The sequence below is a fragment of the Mustela nigripes genome, chromosome 11, assembly GCF_022355385.1.
Source record: "Mustela nigripes isolate SB6536 chromosome 11, MUSNIG.SB6536, whole genome shotgun sequence".
Taxonomy (NCBI): Eukaryota; Metazoa; Chordata; class Mammalia; order Carnivora; family Mustelidae; genus Mustela; species Mustela nigripes.
In genome coordinates this window covers 13938519-13959613 of record NC_081567.1, presented here as the reverse complement: position 1 = coordinate 13959613, position 21095 = coordinate 13938519, and the positions used below count along the sequence as shown (strand labels likewise).

Below are 21095 nucleotides of genomic sequence, written 5' to 3'. Positions count from 1 at the left end.
GGTTCCGTGCGGAACCCGCCTCTTCCCAGTCGGGCGTCCTGTCTGCTGCTCTGCCTTGGTTTCCTGGGATGAGACCCCCGCGCCGAGAATGGTTCCTGACGCAGTAGGTGCCCAAGAAACATTTGTGGGGTTGAGCTGAGCTGAGAAATGCAAAGGGAGGTTTTCCTTCTCAAGAGAATTCCCCAGGCCCCGCGGACGGGATGGGGTGCGAGCTGCCCCCGACAGGGTCACATCCTTTGCCTCTGGTTCATTTCTGGACCTTGGATCTTGTTCCCCGGGCCTCCACGCTGGTGCCAAACCCACAAAATGGTGTTTTCTCAGACGTTAATTATTCTCTGGTCTCAGGATACTAAGGTTTATAGCGCAGGATCCACACGTCTTAATGAAAATGAGTTGTGTTGACGATGACCGTGTTGTTCACGGATAAATGCCACACACTTTGCTGCTTGTGGTGTCCCTTCTGTGCCAAGTGATCTGGTGCCCCCTTCCTGTCTCGGGCGACTTGCTGCTCTCGCTGAGAAGGGGCTCGTGGCCGTGTGGGAAGTGGCTTGTTCCGTGCGCAGGCACCACACCTGTCCCCGTGAGGCTGTTCCATCTGCTGGGCCGTGGCGATGGCCTGCGTCCTCCTGGGACAGACTGCCCGGCATCGTGCCCCGGGAGCACTCCCAGGCTGGGGCGGGGAGCACGGCCGTCCTCACATTCCCCATTCCTCTTCCCGTGTCGGGGGATCCCTCTGCCCCTCCGGGCGCAGCTCTGTTGTGTCAGTGCGTGTGCATGTGTGTGTGTGCACGTGCGCACGCGTGTACCTAGCTAGATACCCCCTTTGAGCCTGTGCTGAGTGTGGGGTTTACTCAAAAGCCTGTGACCACCTGCAGGTCTTTTCAGATGATGTCTGGATCGCTGTCCTCCCCTCTTGACTTCAGGAACAAAAGCCTGTGGGTGACCGCTGGCTGGAAAGGGTCCTAGTTCACGGGAGACTGGCTTCTAGGCATAGATGTGGCCTGACATGGGGAATGGAGGTTCGTGGTCCTGCCTTTTGGAGAGTGTGATATTGTGATAAAATAGGAAACAAATATTTGATCTTCTTTCCTGATTCTGGGAGCTCTTGAAACCCTGGGGACCTCTGGAATAGTCAGTGTCCTTTGTATGCTGGCGAGACGCCTGGTGGCTGGAGTCCTGGGAGGGTTTCAGGACCAGGACTGGCTGCCACAGGGGCCGAGGTGTGATTAGAGGGTTGGAGCTTTTAGCCCCACACCCGGCCTCCTGGGAGGGGAGAGTCCCCAACCCAGTGGCCTGTGACGTCAGCCCCGTAAAAATCCCGGACGGATGGTGGGGTTCAGAGCGCTCCTGGGCCGGGGAATGCACTGAGGGGCCGGGAGGGTGGTGTGCCCAGAAAGGGTAAGGGGGCTCCATGCCCCCTCGGCCCCAAGGTAGCACCTCGTCCTGGGCATCTTGTGCACCCGGCTGTTCCTGAGTCATGCCCCTATCAGAACCCGGCAAGTGTAAGCGAGGAGCTCTCCTGAGTTCCGCCAGCCATTCCAGCAGACAACCCAGTCCCAGGCGGGTTCATGGGAGCCCTAGACCTGATGGCCGCTAGTCACTGAGGCGGGCAGGGGGGACCTGTCTTTTACCGGCGTTGGAGGTGAGGAGAGGTGTGTGGGGCCGGACCCGCGGGTCGGCACGTACTGTGAATGGTGCGTGTCACGGGGGACGAGATCGCCGGCCGCTGGATCGGTGTCCGAAGAGCTGGAGGAGGCCCTGGGGGGGACCCCTCCCTCCCTTCGCCCTGTTGGTGTCAGAAGTGAGTAGAAGTGGATCCTGGTGGGCACCTTGGCCGAGTGGCTCAAGCACCTGAACATGTTCCTGCCCTTTGACCCGGGAGTCCTGTCCCTGGGACACCATCTGAAGGAAAGGATTGTCCAAACCCACAAAAATCTCCCTACAGAGATTTCCAGGGCAGCATTTTCTACAGGTGGGGATGATGCAGACGACCCACCGCTGGGAGTGTGGGGGACTCACGGGGGCCGTGGCGCGTCGCGGACACTACGCCGCCACCAGAAGCGCCGTTGTGAGGGCCAGTAACATGGACACTCAAACGGTTGTGTGTTACGTGGGGGAAAATACAAAGCTTCAGAGAGGGCAGGATCCAAATTTAATTAAGAATATTTGTGCATTGGGGCGCCTGGGTGGCTCCGTGGGTTAAACCTCTGCCTTCGGCTCAGGTCATGATCTCAGGGTCCTGGGATCGAGCCCCGCATCGGGCTCTCTGCTCAGCCGGGAGCCTGCTTCCCTCTGTCTCTCTCTTTCTCTCTGCCTGTCTCTCTGCCTACTTGTGATCTCTCTGTCTGTCGAATAAATAAATAAAATCTTAAAAAAATATATTTGTGCATCACAAACCGTAAGAGACTCTTAATCTCAGGAAACAAACTGAGGGTTGCCGGGGGTAGGGGAGTAGGGAGAGGGGGGTGGGGTTATGGACATTGGGGAGGGTGTGTGCTATGGCGAGTGCTGTGAAGTGTGTAAACCTGGCGATTCATAGACCTGTACCCCTGGGGCTAATAATACATTATATGTTAGTAAAAAATTATATAAAAAAAGAATATTTGTATGTCCAGAGTTTGGAATCAAATGCCCCAACCCATTAACCGAGGTTATTCCTGGCTGATGGATTAGATTATGTTTTTCCTTATACCTTTTGGGGGCGTTCTTCGTAAGAAGCGCGCATTAATGTGTAACCTGGGCGATGCGGCCTTCCTGGGCAGGTCCGGCTCTGGTCTTCTGACCCCAGAGGTCCGGTCCAGAACCTCTCAAGAGAGAAAACTGCCTTTCTCTCCCTCTCTCCACTCATCAGCAGGTCTTTTCGTCTAAAGACCCTCTGGCCATTCTCACCTCATACATATTCACATCTAATTTCAATGATTTCAGCCCTGCCTGGAACATTCTGTCCAACACGGGGTGCCCCTGGCTGGGATGGGTTTTCATTGTTAATGTCTGCTCTAATTTGCTTTGTTCTGGTGCTGTTGGGGAATTTTCCATCAGCTTAAGCAACCCGGCGTGCCGAGATCAATTCCGCTTTATCTGTGCAGGTATAAACTGTGGGGACAGATAAATTCTGTCCTAGCTCTTCCGTCCTTAGAAATGCCCTAACTTCCTGACTGCCTGGTGCCACTCAATTTGAGGAGAGAAACGATTCTTTTTCATGACCTCGAATACTGAGTCTTTGGCTGATTTCACTGCTTAGCAAGTTACCGAAACGCTTTTCTTTCGGAGGTGCCGGCTGCGGAAGGAGTTGGCTTTGCTTTTAAATTCAAGGTGCCATTTGGGTCCCGAGGAAATGAGAACGGCCAGGAGCGTGGGGGTTCCTGAGTCAGGCAGCCTGATGTCTCGAGTGCTGGGCCTTCGACGTTTATCAGCCCAGCCTCGTGTCTGCTCCTAGGGCTACCAGTGACTCAGGGCAAGTCTGAGGCCAAGGAACGACCCCCAGATTCTAGCCTCAGATCAGAGAGGCGGTGATGCTGTCTGGGAGGGATGCTGACTCTTGCCAGCCATGTCCTTTTTTTAAAAAAAAATTATTTGTTTTTTGAGAGAGAGAACAAGAGCAGGGAGCCTGATGCGGGGCTCGATCCAGGGACCCTGGGATCAAGACCTGAGCCGAAGGCCGATGCTTAACCAACCGAGCCACCCAGGCTCCCGCCAGCTCTATCCTTTTGCAGGTGCCGCTCATCAGCGGTCCTTGCCTGCAAGGACCTGGACCCCGAGAGCGCATCTTCTGCCTCCTTGCTCACGCCACGTCCCTGCTGGAAAGCCGTCTTTGTTGCATTGACTATAATTCTCAAATTATGCTCAGAGGCTGAGATCACCTTTGCCAATCACTTATTTAATCAGGTTCACTGTGGGAATTATAATTGGTAATAATAATATTTCATAAGCCAGGAGCATACAGGATAATGTCTCCTAATCACCCAGGAAAGAAATAACAGACTCCGAGTGATAGGGGAACCGTGCTACTCGTCAGGCAGAGTAGAAGAATGAAAGAAATGAAGTCCAGATGTAGCCGGAGGTGCGCCTTTCTCTGAGGCGGTTCTCCGCAGAGTCTGTCCTTCCAGCCGACGGTTGGGCGTCAGCTGCCAGGTCCGGTCGTTCACTGCGCGGAGCCAGCAGGTCACGGTGCCTGTGTGGCAGGCAGGGTGGGCCTCTCTGAAGGTTACGACTCCAGGGACCGTTACACGGCTTGTAGCACTGCCTGCCTACCACGGGAGGCCTCAGCAAGGTAGATCAGATGTCCCTTCTCTTCTTGAGACGCCGCACGGTGACCACGACCGCTAGCCAGGAGTAGCCCGGCCACGGCAGCGGCCAGTGTGCCGAGAACTCGGGAGACTGTTGAGATCAGCAAAGAGCAGCCTCACCCAGACCAAACACTGCGGTGGAGACTGAACAGATTTTGTATCTAGCAGGGGTTGACATAGGAAAACCCGTTGCTCTTCCTTATCGATCGGAGTTTGCAAATTAATTAGCGCCATGAATTTCAGCTGATTCTTCGAGACCAGAGCCTTGGCCAACGAATATTGACTCTGGCTGGTGTCTGGTGTCTGGTTTTCATCCGAGGCAAACTTCACTGGGGCGGGGCAGCCTGCCTGACGAGTCTGTTCTGTGTTGTGGCCGAGCCTCTGCCGTCGAATTGCCCGTATCCCTGGGGAGTGTCATGGAGCCGAAGCCTGGTTCTTAGGGGGCACTGGGTTGGGTTGCTGGTGGTATCAGTGGTGGCTCTGACCTGCTGGTGTAGTGAGAAGTGAATCCCTTGGGCTCTACACCAGGCTGATTTCTAGTCCGGCTTTGCTTGGCTCCAGAACATCGGGGAGGCGAGGCTCAGATCCCGGCAGGAATGCAGACTTCGGTTCTGGGAGATTCCGGACGCAGAGACTGGATTCCTCTGGCCAGGGGCTGTGTCTTAGGACCCTTCCTCTCCGGCTCACAAAATGACAGTTGCCCAGGCCCTTGTCACCGTCACCCGGGCTCCTTCTATAACGCGGGAGCACCGGGGGCTGTAGCCCAGGGAGGGGGCACATTCCAGCAAAAAGCGCACCGCATCACGGGGGTGTTCCTGAAGCCTGGTCTGTAGCCCCACTCCCCGAGGCTGTGGAGCGTGGCCAGGGCCCCTCTGTGTTGCCGGCAGGCTGCCTGTAGCCATAGGCCAGGGGATCCGGCCTGCTTCCCTCTCTCTGCCGGTTTTATGGGCGTATTTCTCACACCCTGTTCTGCTATTAAAAATAAAAATAACACGAGGCACACGTCACGTGTCTCCGGCTGCCGGACCCATTTCCTTCTAATAAGCTTCTCGTTTGCCTGGGCTTTCCCTGCCTTGGAAAGATTCAATCTCCAGAGGCCTGCATGATGGATTTCTAGTTTCAACTCCCCCCCACCCCACCCCACACACCATTATTTTGAAAGAAAATGAAGTTAGGGAGCTTTTTCTGCCTGTACGCGCGTGTGCGCACGCGTACACACACACACACACACACCCCACACACTCTCTACCTGGGAGCCAGGAGCAGACGTTCTGGGCAGACAGAGAAGTGCAGCTTTGTCCCGCTTACCTGGGGTGGGGGTGCTGCACAGAAAACAGAGCTCTGAGCTGGTTTGCACTGGGCTGGGCTGGGCTGGAGCAGGGCCGGAGCAGGGCTGGCCTGCTTGCTTCCAGTGCTGGGGTGGCCTCCGTCTGACTCCAGCAGCCCCAGGGTGGGGTGACTTGGAGTAGCCGGGGGGTGAGACGGGGGCACGGGAGGCAAACCCACCCAGGCCTTTACTTCCAGGCCAAGGTCACACACATCCTTGATGAGGCCTTTCTGGGGTGTCCAGGGTAAGGATACGGGCTCGCTCGTTGGTGAGATCTAGGGCACATGCCAGCGGACCACAGGAAGGAGACCAGACCCTGTCACCCTGTCAGCAGAGGGGGTCGCCCTGTTGGGGCGATCGCAACGGCCGGGGAGCCCAGGCCCGAGTTGGAGAGATGGCGAGTGGAGATCGCCTCGGAAAAGGAGGACCCTGGGCCCGAGCTCAGCGAGCAGCCGGCCGTCCGGGCGGCCATCTGGGCGGCCCGCTAGGACCCAGGGCCTCCTCTTTGACTCCAGGCCGGGCCCCTGTTCTCCGAAATTTTCTACCGCTGCCAGCTCTGAAGTAGAGCCGTATTAGAGAGGCCAGAAGGAGATCCAACCCTACCCATTTTCAGATGGGGCGACGGAGGCTCAGGGAGACGCCGCCTCTGATTGCTGGGCGGGGCCAGACGGACCTCCCTGTGGGCTGACGCCCCCCCCCCCCCCGCCCCGGGAGCCCCCGCTTCTGCACCCCCCTGCCGTGGGCCCCTGGGCTCAGGCCAGGTGAGGCCGTGGTCTCTGCCCTGCTGTCCTTGTGTGTTGTGTGCTGTGACCTCACGCTGGGCAGTGGCTCTGAGCTCTTTCCGGGCCACCTGGGACTTGGTAGGAAAACATACGGCTGCCCGAGGGAGTCTTGGGCACGTTTCATTGGTGAGAAAAGCCCAAAAGTACAGACAGCCTCGTTGAATCAGAATTAGGACCAGACTGAAATTTTTCCTTTATCCTCAACGGAAAAAAGGGGTGTTTGCACAGTAGATTAATAGGGTATGAAGGAGAACACAGGCTTCCTGTTCTTCTCTTAAACACGTTAACAATGTCCGCAGATCCCCAGAAAAGGTCTGGAAGGACCCTAGGGATCCTCACGGCCAACCCAGCTCATTTTACACATGAACAATCCGAGGCCTCGGGGTTTGGCCGCGGCCCTAATGAGCTAATGCGCCTGGCCGGGAGCCTAGGGTCGCGGCTCACAGGCTGGTCTTCTGCTGGCGGAGCCCACACCGGTTCTCAGAAAGCGCCCCGCGTGCAGAGTCGGTGTCGATGGTGGATTTGCTGCTGATGCCCCGTCCTTGCTTACCGAGGACGTGACCTGTTCGACAGCTGCGTCGCCTCCTGCGAGGAAGAAGGAAGCGGACGAGGGGAAGCCGCGGTGTCTGCGCCCACATCGGATCCTCAGACGGGACGGGCTGATGTCATGAGAAAGGAATGACGGGAGCAGAAAGGGAGGGAACGCTGGCCCTGGTGGGCAAAGGCATTCCTGTAGAGCCCACGGTCCCTGACTCCGCCTTGAAGGTCCGACAGGATTTGGGCCCCTAAAGAGGAAGGCGGGGTATCTCAGGAGCAGTCCCGGATGCGATAGTGCGGCCGTCTGAAAATCGGGCCCCAGAGGTGCCAGAGATATCAAATATTTCCTTGGGGGAAAAAAAATAAATAAAAGGCTTTTTTTTTTTTTTTTTTTTTTTTTTAGGTTGTTAGGTTGAGGGAGCTTATCCTGGGTTATCTGGGTCGGTCCTAAGTGCCACCCCAAGTGTCCTCAGAAGTGGAGGGCGGAGGAGGGTCCCAGGCAGAGGAGAAGGCGGTGACGTGGCCACAGAGGCAGAGAATGGGGGGCCCTGGCCACGCGCCAAGGTGTGCCAGCTGCCACCCAACGTGGGAACAGGCAAGGGGCAGACTCTTGCCCTAGGAGAGCACAGCCCTGTCCCCACTGTGCTCGTGGTCCTGATTTTGTACTTCTGCTTCCAGATCATGAGAGAAGGAATTTCTGCTGTTTGAGCCTCAACATCTGTAGGGATTTGTGACAGCAACCCCAGGAAATCCGTGCAAATGGGAAGGGACCAAAGCTTGTTTCCAGGTGTTCACTGGGAGCATCGGGGGCTATTTCGAGAAGCAGCAGGGAAATGGGTGAGGGCCCGGGTCTCGGGCTGGTTTCAGCCTGTCCGTTTCCGCGTGGGTCTCTCCTGCCCCGCTGGGCTGGAGGGGAAGCCCGGCAGGCTGGTCGGTTCTCTGGGATACTCGCTTCGTGTGCCTCAGGTGTGGACACCCTGCTGAGCACGTGATGAATGTTTGCGGCGGCCATACCTGCCCGCACCAGGCTCCACGATGAGGTTAGAGCAGGCCGGTCCCGTGCTCAGACACCTGTCACCTTCAGACTCTGACCTTGAACTCCCCATGTCATGCCTCATGTGATGGGTTCGGAAACGCTCCGCCAACCCAGAACCAGCAGGCTGGGGGGGCTCTGGAGGGAGGGGTCCTGGCGGAAGGCAGGACAGCTCAGGTTGGGGTCGGAGGAGGGGCGATCACCTGCCGCGTGGGAATGGCCTTATTGATAGCGGAGTCCTCTGGCAGCCGGAGAAAATGTGATTAAAGAGGCCTTTTGGGCTTTTATGACGCTCTGATCGATCTGAGGTTGTTTATAGCCGTGAAATTGCTGTCAATTAGAGGACGAAGCAAAAGCAGCCAGCTCGTGACTCCCGTCCTCCTACGGGGTGGCGGAGGGGAGTCTCGTCCTCCTCGCCTGTAAACGATGCGCCCCGGTTACGAGCCGCCCTGTCCTCACAGCCGAAACCTAACGTGCTCACTCCTGCCCAGGAGGGTCCTCCGCGAGCACGTTCTCCACCGGACGGCCGTCTGATTGTGTGCCAGCTCTGCTGTTCCAGGGATGCGCAGGGCTGGTTTACTTTATACTCCCTCCTCCTCCTCCCCTTCCCCGACTCCCCTGTCTTTCCTGGGTCCCTCCTCGGCCGCTCTTCTGTCCGATTAAGGGTCTCTGCCCTGCTCGTGTCTGTAAGGAAGCGTTGGGCATGTCGGTGGAGGACCGCCGGTGACTTCAGGGCAGTGGGCCAAGCCGTGTGACCGTCTGACTTTCTCTGCTTTCTCTTTGCAGAGATCCGAGAGGCCTTTCGGGTTCTGGACCGCGATGGGAACGGCTTCATCTCCAAGCAGGAGCTGGGCATGGCCATGCGCTCGCTGGGGTACATGCCGAGCGAGGTGGAGCTGGCCATCATCATGCAGCGCCTGGACATGGACGGTGAGCGCGGGGCCGCAGGAGCACGGCGTCCCCCAGACGAGCCCCGGCTTCTCAGCGGGGCCTTGGCATTAAAGGGCCTTGCCCTTGCCATCAGCAGGCTTGGGGTCATGTCTTGGTTTACAGTGGAGGTGGCCTGGCCGGTGAAGGCCACCAGGGATCCTTCTGGTTCCCTTCCCCCTCTCGCACACAGCTTCCTGGGGATGGAACGCGCGCGCCGCGACACTCCCCCGTTCACTCGGGGTGACTCCGTGGCTTTTAGCGTCTTCACTTGATCTGGGAAACCAACGCCCTAATCAATTATGGAACAGTGTCACCGCCCCAAAAAGAAACTCTGCCTCTTAGCTGCCGCTTCTCATCCCCATCTCCCCCAAGCCCCAGGCAACCGCTCATCTACGATCTGTCTCCTCTCTGGACATTTCCTATAAACGGAATCCTACGGCAGGAGTCCTTTGTGACGGGCTGCTTGGACTTAACTTAATGTTTGCGAGTTTATCCGTTTTATAGCATGTATTTATTTGCACGTCGCTTTTTTAGGGCCAGATCTTATGCCATTGTGTGCGTATAAAAACAGCTTCTTTTCTCTCTTTTACTTGCTGGGTTTCTATATACAACCTCACTGGGGAAAAGGGTTTCACTGTATTTTAAAAGTTCTGAAAAGGAACCCAGGACATCTTTAAGGTTCTTCCCTGTTGCAAAACACCAAGGCTGTCCCAAACCAGTTGTGACCTTCCCGACATTTAGATTTGGCCTTGGCAGAAGGTCCAAGAAAAAGCTTTCTTACTTTGTTGTTTTTTGTTTTTCTAATGCACTCTTCCCCCGCTCTGAAAAGCAGCTTGATCCCAGGCCTACGGGGTCCAGAGTGGTAGAGCACGAATTGTACGAGGAAAAAGCAGGACGCAGAGTTATGGGGTCAGGGAGTCTCTTGGACGGAAAAACTGTGGTTGGGAGATGTTTGCTTGGCTGGGGGCTGCCTGGAGGAGCCCCGGCTCTCTGGTGTTGTCTTGCCGGAGTTGCTGGAAGGATGCTAATCAGGGTGACCATATGGTGCATGCTGTCCCGTGCTGGCCTCCAAGTGCAGCTGTGGACGTTTATTTTCTGGTCCGGGAAAGGGGTGTTTCATCAGGGGTGTTCAGCGGCGCGAGCTGTCGCAGCCTGTCCTGACAGCTCGAGTGACTGGGACTCACCGTGTCTCTGCCTGACGTGACCTTGCTTCACGCTTAGCTGCTTGCTTTAGATCCAGAAAGCTGCGGCGGAGCACACATCAGAGAGCAAATCTGTTCAACGCTGACCCCCGTCATCATTTTGGAGACACATTTCCAGAAAAAGTTTCCTCCTTAAAGTAATAGAAGTCGTAATCTAAACTTCCGTTTACGGGATGAGGACTCTGTGCTTTTGATTCCCTGCCTACAACTCGTATAAGGAAACCTCGTCGAATGGAGTTAGCAACTTTTAATAGAAAGGGGCCCTCCCAGCTGCGGCTGGGACTCCTCTGAAATTGAAGGGTCTCCCTCCAAGTCCATGGTGTGTCTCTGTGGATTCCCTCCGTGGGTCTCAGCTCACAGGGAGTTTTTACATGTTGCAAATCCTCCCCGAGTCCATGAGGTCTCGGAGGCCCAGAGGCATCTCGTGTGTCCCTGATGTGCACGGGACCCATCAGGACCCGAGCAGAGCTCCAGGGAGGGGTTTTGTTCAAGAGCTTCCAACGTTCTACCTGTTGATTTACAACTCGCCATCCTCACTCTCCAAGCCAAAGGCAGAATGTACCAGACCTTAAAAGGACTCAGAAATTCTCTTGTAGGGGACTTCTACTCATTTCCTTAACAAAAGCTCAGCTTAAAAAAAAAAAAGGTGAGGTCATCACCAGCTTCATGGTGACGGTGACGCCATCAGGTAAAAACACATTTCTTTTGAAACGTAGCTTCTGGGTTTTTTTGTCACCGTTGCCTACAAAAGATTGATTTATTATAATTTTTTCAGTGTGTTATTGAGTCCTACAAAAGGTTTAATACGGAGCACATGAACACAGAGCTGCGATGTGCGTCGGAAGAATTGCGCTGCTGGTTTACGGATCGCCCGAGCGCGGCAGGGGCTCAGGGACAGATGTCCATTCTGAGGCTGAAAGGTGTGTCTTCAAGAGTCCCGTGACTGGAGCAGCTAAGTGGTGTTTCTGGGATGCTGCGCTCGGATGTGGACGGGCCGTGTCTCCGTGTCTTTTGCTTAGTGGGCTTTTTGAGCTTCTGTTAAAAAAAAAAAAAAACAGGTCCTAATTATATCCTTCCTTTCTAGCTTCTGTAACGGGGGTTCTCCGCACACATCCAGCCGTACTGAAGGAAGCCGTTCTTTGGCGTGAAACGTGTGGAGTGGCAGAAATGTTGGTGGGGACACTGCCAAGAAATGGGGTGTTTGGTCTGGAGCTTGGCTTCTTAGCTGTGGGCTGATGGAGCCTCCGGGCCCCCAGAGCCTGGTGTCTGGAGGGTGGGGGCGGGGGGGCAGGGCCTCCACTCCCCCAGCTGTCTGTGATTAGGAGCAGGTCTGGCCCACACACCGACCTGCTCTTTCTGGCGTCCCTGCCGGTTTGCCCGACGGTGAGGTCATCTGGAAGAGCCCAGGCGTGTCTGTGCACACGGAGTTGACACACGAGGCTTTCATTAGGCGGTTCCTTGGGTGTGAGAGGCCTTGCCGGCTGGGTGTGTAATAGTAGCCCCTCGGATGAGGGAGCGCGGCGGGATTTCTGGGACACGGAGCCTGCAGGAGCCGGACAGTTCCAGTCTGTTTTCCGGAGGACACGAGGGAAGGCAGGCTGTAGGGTCTGGGTCGCTCTGTTGGCCTCTGGCCAGTTTGGCCTAAGTGCTGGAACTGTGCATGTGTGTGTGCGTGTGTGTGTGCGCGTGGACACAGGCATGTACGCCGTATGGGCAAATCTGCTCACAGTTCAATAAACAGAAAACCAGAGTTTGTGCCCAGCGCCCACTGCTTCCTCTTTGGCCTTTGACGGGCAGCGTGCTTTCTTGTGACTTGAACTCGGCTGCACACCCGCCCCCCGTCCTCGTGCTTCTTCTCCCCTTTCCAGCCTCTGCAGCTGAGGTGACTTTGGTCCTAGCACCAGGCAGGAGCCGGGATGCCCCTTTCCTGGTGCCTTTTGCTGGGATCTCCCGTCCAGCCCGGAGCCTGGAAGCCCGCAGCCCTCTCCGTCAGGCTCACGGGGAATCGACTTCGCTCCGATGCATCTCGGTCCTAGTTTCGTGCCATCCTTGGCGGAATGGGAAGACAGTCATGGTGCAGCTGTCTGTGAGGCTGACCTCTGCCAGAGAAGCGGTGAGAAAGGCGACTTGCAAGGGACTGTGGGCTCTGCCGTGTCCCCTCTCCTCTGTGTTTCCCTCAGCAGCCCCGGGGCCCCTTGAACTGCCTCCTTCCCCCGGGGAATATGGCCTTGCGGTCTCTAAGACCCAACGGCTCTTTGTGATGGCTCTCCAGCTTTAAAGAGTGTCCCCGACCACCCCACTGTGGCCCTCTGGGATGAATCTTGCCAGCTTTGCACATAGTTTCCTGAAACGGTCAACCCAGGAGACCTCAGCAGCTCATGGCCTCTGCGAGGGCCCCACTGCTCTCTGCCCGCACCAGCTCCCCTCGGGGCTCCCGTGCTTACCCAGCACAAGTCCCGCTTTGGAACAAAGGCAGACCCTGCCCTCTTCATCCTCGAGTTCCTTTCTGCCCCTCCGGGGTGCAGAGTCTCGTGGAGTTCGGGCAGATGTGGGGTTTTGAGATGACTTCCTGTCTCGGAACGGGTTTGCGGCTTGATTTCAGGCTCATCTCTGTCCCGACAGTGACCTGGACTCCGTTTAGTTCAGTTTTAAAAGGATTGATCTGGCGGCCACTGTGTGTGAACTCGCTTATTTCTGTGGTTAGCAAGATTCACTTCTGGGTGGTTATTTTATTTTATTATTTTTTAAGATTTTATTTATGTATTTGGCAGACAGAGATCACAAGCAGGCAGAGAGGCAGACAGAGAGAGAGGGGGAAGCAGGCTTCCCGCCAGCAGAGAGCCCAATTTGGGACTCGATCCCAGGACCCTGGGATCATGACCTGAGCCGAAGGCAGAGGCTTAGCCCACTGAGCCACCCAGGAGCCCCTGGGTGGTTTTGCGACAAGCCGCTGAACCGCCAAGGACAAACTGGGACCAGGGTCACACGGGACGGTTAACTCAGAGGAGCGCTTGCGTCACCCATGTCTGCGCCCTCCCCAGGAGGCTCTGGGACGGTGTCCGTCTGTTCAGCGCGTGGGACGGCCGCCTTCTTTCCCGCGTGGGGAGATGCTTGCCCAGGGGCCGCGGGCGTGAGGTGGCACTGGTTGGAGCTTTCTAGCCAAAAGCAGAGGGTTCCACAGCTGGGGCACTTCGAACCACACCTGGGGGCGTGTTTAAAACAAACAGCACAGGTCCCACAGGTTGGGACCCAGAGGCTGGGGCCCAGAGCGACACTCTGACCAAGCTGTAGACAGCAGTGTGTCCAGAGACGTGACGGGGGGAGCTTTGGCGGAAAGAAAAATCCAGAGCTTGTGAGAAATCGTGAAGCCTGTGGATATTTGTGTGAACAAGAAGGTCTGGGTGTGAGGTTAGTGCCTCGAAGGCAGAAAAGGAGCTTTTTCGTTTGGGAGTTTGTTGAAGGAAGAGGACCGTCTGTGGTCAGTCCGCCCTGCCCGACAGCCAGGAGCCGTCCCAGGCAGAGCTCCCGCCGACAGGGGCTCCGACCTTCCCCCTCCTCCGGCTCTGGGGCCTGCGGAATAGGCATTGCCTCGGAGTTTGCTTAAAATGCGGGATCCAGGTCCAACCCTGGTCTGCCCCTGCGGATTCTGAGCCCGCATTGTTTTTTTTGTTTTTTTTTTTTTTTTTAGGATTTTATTTGTCAGAGAAAGAGAGAGTGAGCACAAGCAGGGGAGCGGCAGGCAGAGGGAGAAGCAGGCTCCCCGGTGTGCAGGGAGCCCGATGCCGGACTCCACCCCGGGATTCTGGGATCATGACCTGAGCCAGTTCTGAGCCTGCGTTTTAACAAAAGCCCCAGGGGGTCCACAGACACAGGGAAGCTTGAGGGGTGCTAGTGTAGGGCACACTTTGGGGAGGAGGAAGCCAACCCCACCGTGTTTCCTTGCTGGAGGGTCCCTGCGTGGAGTGCCGCCCCTCCCCAGTGTCCGGCCAGGAGCTCCGAGTAAGGGGATTGACGTTCACAGTGCAGAGGTCTAGCCGGAGGCCGGTTCCAGAGACCATACCCAAGTATTTGCATTTGTGAATAGGCATAAATACTATCACACCATTACAGGTTTCAGTGTGAGTGAGTGAGTGATTGCTGGACGTGCTTTGATCTTGCGGTGCTAACGTCTTCATGGGGCGATGGTAATGATGACCCACATCTGTGCCACGCTCACAGTGTTAGCAAACCCCAGTGACAGCGGAAGGGCAGGGGAGCTCGCTAATGCACGCAGAATCTCCCCCGTGGGCCCCACTCTGCTCCAGGCACTTTGTTTACTGACTGACTTGTCCCCATGTCCGCCCTGAGTCCTGAGCAGTCTCACGCTCCTTTTGTAGGGGACAACAATGAACAACAGAGGTTTCACGTTCCTTTCCCAGTTCATGCTGCTAGGGCGACCCTACGAACCTAATATTTTAACCACATCTCTGTTTTTAGTATTATTTGTTAAAGATGTGTTTGTTTATGTGACAGACAGATCACAAGTAGGCAGAGAGGCAGGCAGAGGGAGAGGGGGAGGCAGGCTCCCTGCTGAGCAGAGAGCCCGACTTGGGGCTCGATTCCGGAACCCTGAGATCATGACCTGAGCCGAAGGCAGAGGCTTTAACCTACTGAGCCTCCCAGGTGCCCTCCCCAAAAAACTTATCTAGTAGATACATTCTCTTTTTGTGATTTTAGAGGTACAGGTCACTTGGGGTGACAACGGGACATTGGAGCAGTGACAGAACAGGGCACACACAAACACGCACATATTCCATATAAAATACCCAAGTATTCTAAACGTGTATGTAAATATTTTGGTTGCCATTTCCTGTCCCGAATTATCTCCTGCTGTCACCTTTGGCTGGATGACAAACACCGCAACTCCTTAGGTCACACTCGCAGAGGTCAGGCCTGGCCTAGAACAGAGTCTATGAATTAAAGATGGTGCCTTTGGGTTTCCTGTTGCTTTAAGGAGGGGAATCCTTTTCAGGCCCTCTTGGGATGTACAGCGGTGATGGATGTTCATGGAAAAACCCACCGCAACGTTCCCGTCTCCTTCATAAATTCCTTCTCCTTCATTGACTCAGGAAAAGTCTACCATCTTGGCCTCACCGACAGCTGGCCACGGTGAGCCCAGGTTTCCGCTAAGACTGAACCGTTTGCACCACTTCTAGCTACTCAAGCCAGCGTTTATGAGAAAAGCAGTTGCTGGTGTGAGTCCCCATTTCAGTAAAAGCTGCCCCAGCCATTTTATATTCTTTCTCCTTGGAATCCGCAGGCTGCACCTGTCCCCTGGGGTTACGCTGTCACCTCTCTGTGCTCCCACAGCAGACTTGAAACTCCTGGGATGTGCTGATCGGACCGTACTCATGGGTGTGTCAAGGCAGGAACACGTGGCGGGAGTAGGTCCTGAGAAGCAGCAGCCCCTTTCAAGAAAGCCGCCTCGGCTTTCTCTTCCAGGTCTTCAGGCGGGTCGTGGCTGAGCTCAGGGAGAGGTCAGAGAGGACGTGGGGGAGACTCGAACGTTCTGTGTTCTGAATCCACCCCGAGGGCTCCCTTCCACGGCGTAGCCCCGCTCCTTTCCAATCAGTGTGCTGAAGTTCACCTCAGAGACCTGGCAAGTCTGTGACCTCGACGTAGGACGCTGCAGACCCCACAGTTAAACTTGGGCTCCTCCCGGCATTGTAGAAAGCGAGTGATAATTTGGGGCCAACCTGACAACACCCTTGTCCTCGGACTGTGGCCAGAGCGGAGAGCGTCTCTTACTGATTCTCTCTTTATTTGTCTTGTCTTTTCCTTCCGTTTCTTTCATTTCTTTTCTTCCCTTTTCTCTCTATTTCCTTCTTTCATTTTAAAAGATTTTATTTATTTATGAGAGAGAGGAAGAAAGAGCAGGAGTTGGGGTAAGGGGAGAGGGAGATGCAGGTTCTCCCCTGAGCGGGGAGCCCAAAACTGGGCTCGATCCCAGGACCCTGGGATCATGACCTGAGCCGAAGGTCGATGTGTAACCCACTGAGCCACCCAGGCGCCCCTTGTTTTTTCTTTCAAGGGCACTCAGAGGCAGCTCTCGACCTTCCAGTCCTTGTAGTCATCATTGCCACTGTAAAGGTCAAACACGGGAGCTCCATGGGTCTTCAAAAACCCTTGCTTTCGATGATTATTTTATCCAGAAGAAAGCACAGGAGACAGTCAATTATGACGCGAGGCATGCCACGGATACTAGCATCCGAATTTTCACTGGCCGGAAGGTCAGCGCTTCTGTTCTCCAAGAACAGAGATAAGCAAACCGCTTAGGAAGGTCGTCCGCTCCTGGTACCCCACACTGTGTCATGGAGACAGAAGCCATGTTTCCTAGAAACAAGAGTATCCCATGGCACACGAGAGCCTGCCTACAGCCCTTCACACACAAGCAGCATTTCTCTCGGGCAAGGTTTACTGAAAGGAATACGTGGAGAGCCGGTCTCAGAACACCCTGACCAGTACTGAGTGTTATTCAACGAGTCCTTACTAATAGGATTGATTACTAATAGGATTGGTTCCTTTCCCTCTTCTGGTTTTATCTCCTTAGTGAGAGGACACATTTTCCAAAGGTTGGTTGGGTTTTTCCTTCGGTGGATTCCCTCATTTTGGGGGGTGGGTGGGATCTGTTTCGGGAAGGGAGAGGCTACTTCATGCTGCCGTAATAAATAATTCCCCCAAATACCGATGGCTTCATGTCACAACATGAAAGTTGTCACTCCTGGGGTATGACATGTCCCCTGTGGGTTGGCTGGGTGTGTTCTCTTTGTCCTCACTCAGGAGTCCTGGCCGAGCGAGGCTTCTGTCTCCTTCTCTGAGAGCTGTCGCCAGGGAAAGAGACCAATGGACCACACAGTGATCCCTGAAGTTCTGGGTCCCTTCTGGTCCTTTTCTCATTAACTAAAGCATGTCGCATGGCTGTGCCTGATGATAGCAAGGGGTTTGGGGGCGTATAGCCCAACTACATGCCCAGAAGGGAATGAACTGGAAATATTTTGCTGAATGGCACTCCCAGTGACCTAAGGACTTGGGGGTTTTTCTTTCTCTTTTCTTTTTTATCAGAATGTTACATTTATTGCGAAATTTTTATCTGGGGGGGGGGGCTTTTAGAGATTCTATAAATAGGGGCAGAAACAATTGTCATGGAGATATTTAGACATTCCTTCCAGAAGGATCAAGTAGACAAAACCAAGTAACAGCTTGAATGACACCGAATGTATCTGAATTCAAGGAGGTTTGGTGTGCCTGTGTAATTCCAATTTTGTGCTCTAAAAAAGAGAATATCCTTTTTTCTTTTTTTTTTTTTTAAAGATTTTATTTATTTCTTTGACAGAGAGAGATCACAAGTAGTCAGAGAGGCAGGCAGAGAGAGAGAGAGAGGGAAGCAGGCTCCCTGCCGAGCATAGAGCCCGATGCGGGACTCGATCCCAGGACCCCGAGATCATGACCCGAGCCGAAGGCAGCAGCTTAACCCACTGAGCCACCCAGTGCCCCAATATCCTTCTTTCTTGAGCCATTCTTGAACCTTAACAAAACTTGGCTACGTGTTAGATCAAAGACAACCTAACTAAATTCCAAAGGACAGACATTATAGGCACATCCTTTGGCTACAATCCAATAAATCAGAAATCAGTAAAAGTTTGCATGAGAATGCCACCCGCTTGGCATCTAAAAATTAAAACCAAAACACTTTCAGTTTAATGAATAATTCCAAGAGTGGACTCTTGGGAAAAAAATGCAGTAAGTTGACAAATACGGCATGTTTAATGGAGAATTAAATAGAGCTGTCACTAAAATAAACGGGAAGTGAAAAAAATATGGGAGATTTAGAACAGAATACTTGAGGGGCATTGGAGTGGCTCAGTGGGTTAAGCATCTGCCTTCGCTCGGGTCGTGATGCTGGGGTGCTGGGATTGAGCCCCGCATCGGGCTCCCTGCTTAGCGGGGAGCCTGTTTCTCCCTCTCTCTCTGCCTGCCACTCCCCCTGCTTGTTCTATCTCTGTCTCTGTCCAATAAATAAGTAAAATATTTTTAAAAAATATTTCATAGAGTTTTGTAAAAATACATTTGAACATCTACATGACATGGAGGTTTTCTGGGGAAATATACATTAGGGAAATGGATTCAAACCCAAGTAAGTGGTCTAAATCGGGAGTCGCATATTTGTAGACTTCCCAGCAAAGGACAGCTTACAGCCCCGTCGTATTGGGCTCACACATCATTTTATAAAACAGAAAAATCTCCTATGAAAAATACGTACCTCTCTCTCCTCTTAAAATCTTGGAGCCTCAACAAGACTAGACCTGAACACCTTCACTACAGTATTGGGGTGACGGGAGTAGCTGTCTCCTCCAGGCAGGCAGATGCCACAGTCTCCACCCTTCCTTACTGTCTTACACACGCCTGCCGCCTTCTGATGGACTAGCTTGGTCCCCGTGGACTTTGCAGGCTGGCACTCTGCCTGAATTTCAGACCAGGGAGTGATGAGATTTTCCACTGCTATGGTGATTCATTCTTCCTTTCCTTCAGTTTTTTTTTTTTTTTTTTTTTAAGGTTTTAAATTATTTATTTGAAAGAGAGAGTGTGCACAAGCAGCAGGAGGGGCAGAAGGAGACGGAACCCAGCAGGTTCCCCGCTGAGCAGGAGCCCGACACGGGGCTCGATCCCAGGACCCTGAGAGCATGACCTGAGCCGAAGGCAGAGGCTTAAGGACTGAGCCACCCAGGCGCCCCCTCCTTTCCTTTAGTTTTAATTCCATGTTTGGGGGCTTGTTTTGTCTTTCTGTGTTTATTTCCTGTTTCGCTTTGTTGTCATTTCCAGCAACTTCAGTAGATTATTTTAATTCTTTGTGATTTAATAATTAAGGCAGCCAAGGCAGGAAATTTGCCACTGAGAAGAGCTTTGGGGACGTGTCTCGTGTTTTGGTGGTTTTCTTGTTCCGCGGTTTGCTTTATGATATTTTCTCGTGCATTTGCATCCTGTCGGTTTCTCTGCGGATTTTTTTAAGCAAGTGTTTTATAATTTCCAGGACGCTGGAATTTTAAGTTTACGTTGAAATTTTCCGTTTTTATTGCATTGTGGAAAGTGAATAGGACCTGCCTTTGGGGAGGACTTTCCTCAGAACCGAGAACTTGTGCTCTCGGGCCCATGTGGCCGCTGTGGTATGAGGCTTTCGCGTCCGCACAGCAGCTGTCTTCCTGCCTGGTGCTGCCTCACCTCTGTCTTCGTTCTTTTATCTGCGATAAGTTTGATGTGTTCAATTCTCCCACTGCTGTTACCTTGCTTCCTTGGTTTACTTCCAACACTTTCTTAAAGATTTTATTTATTTATTTGACAGAGATCACAAGTAGGCAGAGAGGCAGGCAGAGAGAGAGGAGGAAGCAGGCTCCCAACCGAGCAGAGAGCCCGATGGGGGCTCGATCCCAGGATCACCACCTGAGCTGAAGGCAGAGGCTTTAACCCACGGAGCCCCCCAGGCACCGCCCAACAGTTTTTTAATTTCAATTTTCTGTGCTCTGCCTGCCCTCAGAGTAGTTTTTATCTTTTATCCTTGGAAATGTTCTTTAAACGCTTTTGAGTTAGACTTCTGCTTTCTGTTGATCTTTGCCACATGACGTTTTGTCCGTGTTTGGGTGACATTTACGGTCAAGTGTGTCCTACGGGGACGTTCGCTTCCAGGCAGCTTCTTCCAGAAACACAGCCCAGTGCACTTTTGGTGTGAAGTTTTCACACAGCATATGCTGTGCTGTTTTAACTTCTTAATTATTCTGAGAGCCTTTTTATGGGCAAGCTTAACCTTGTAACAAACAACCCATCCTTTATTTCTAAACTTACGTTGGGTCTTAATTCTGTCATTCTGTGTTACACGTCCTATTTAATTTGTCTTTTTTAACTGCAATGCGTTTTTTAATTTTTATTTTTTTAAATTGAAGTGTAACTGATGTACCACATTATACTAGTTTCGCGTGTACATCATGATCAATATTTGTATGTATCGTGAAATGATTACCGCGACCGATCTAGTTAATGTCCGTCACCTTACAGAGGTACAGTTTTATTTTCTGGTGATCAGAACTTTAAAAATCTACTCTCTTGGAAACTTTAAACTATGGGGACGTCTGAGTGGCTCAGTGGGTTAAAGTCTCTGCCTTCGGCTCAGGTCATGATCTCAGGGTCCTGGGATCGAGTCCCGCATCTGGCTCTCTGCTCAGCAGGGAGCCTGCTTCCTCCTCTCTCTCTCTCTGCCTGCCTCTCTCCCTACTTGGGATCTCTCACTGTCAAATAAATAAATAAAATCTTTAAAAAAACCCTTTAAGCTATATAATGCAGTATTCCTAATTGTCATCATGCAGTGTATTGTATCCCCATGACTTACTTATTTTATAACTGAAACTGCGTACCTTTAACCCCTTCACCCGTTCAACCCAGCTCCCCATCCTCACCTTTGACAACCACCAGTGTGTTAGCTGGATTGACTCTATATCTCTCTCTCCATCCATCCATCCATCTATCTGACTGTCCATCAGTCCATCCATCCATCCATCCGTTTACCTATCAATCCATCTATCTGCCTATCTGTCCATCTGTCTGTCCCCATCCATCCATCCATCCATACATCCATCTATCTGACTGTCCATCCGTCCATCCATCCATCCATCCATCCGTTTACCTATCTATCAATCCATCTATCTGCCTATCTGTCCATCTGTCTGTCCACCCATCCATCCATCCATCCGTTTATCTATCAATCCATCTATCTGCCTATCTGTCCATCTGTCTGTCCACCCACCCATCCATCCATCCATCTATCTGACTGTCCATCAGTCCGTCCATCCATCCATCCATCCATCCATCCATTTACCTATCTATCAATCCATCTATCTGCCTATCTGTCCATCTGTCTGTCCACCCATCCATCCATCCATCCGTTTACCTATCAATCCATCTATCTGCCTATCT

At 53.2% G+C, this 21095-nt stretch overlaps 1 protein-coding gene across 5 annotated transcripts in view; it reads left to right on the top strand.

Moving 5' to 3' along the window:
- CALN1 (calneuron 1) overlaps positions 1-21095 on the top strand; it is a 486412-nt gene that overhangs the window by 238795 nt on the left and 226522 nt on the right. For all 5 annotated transcript variants that reach the window (XM_059414742.1, XM_059414746.1, XM_059414744.1 and 2 more), the window contains one exon: positions 8752-8895. In XM_059414742.1, the coding sequence (XP_059270725.1) occupies positions 8752-8895 (144 nt within the window). The remainder of the gene's footprint in view (positions 1-8751; positions 8896-21095) is intronic.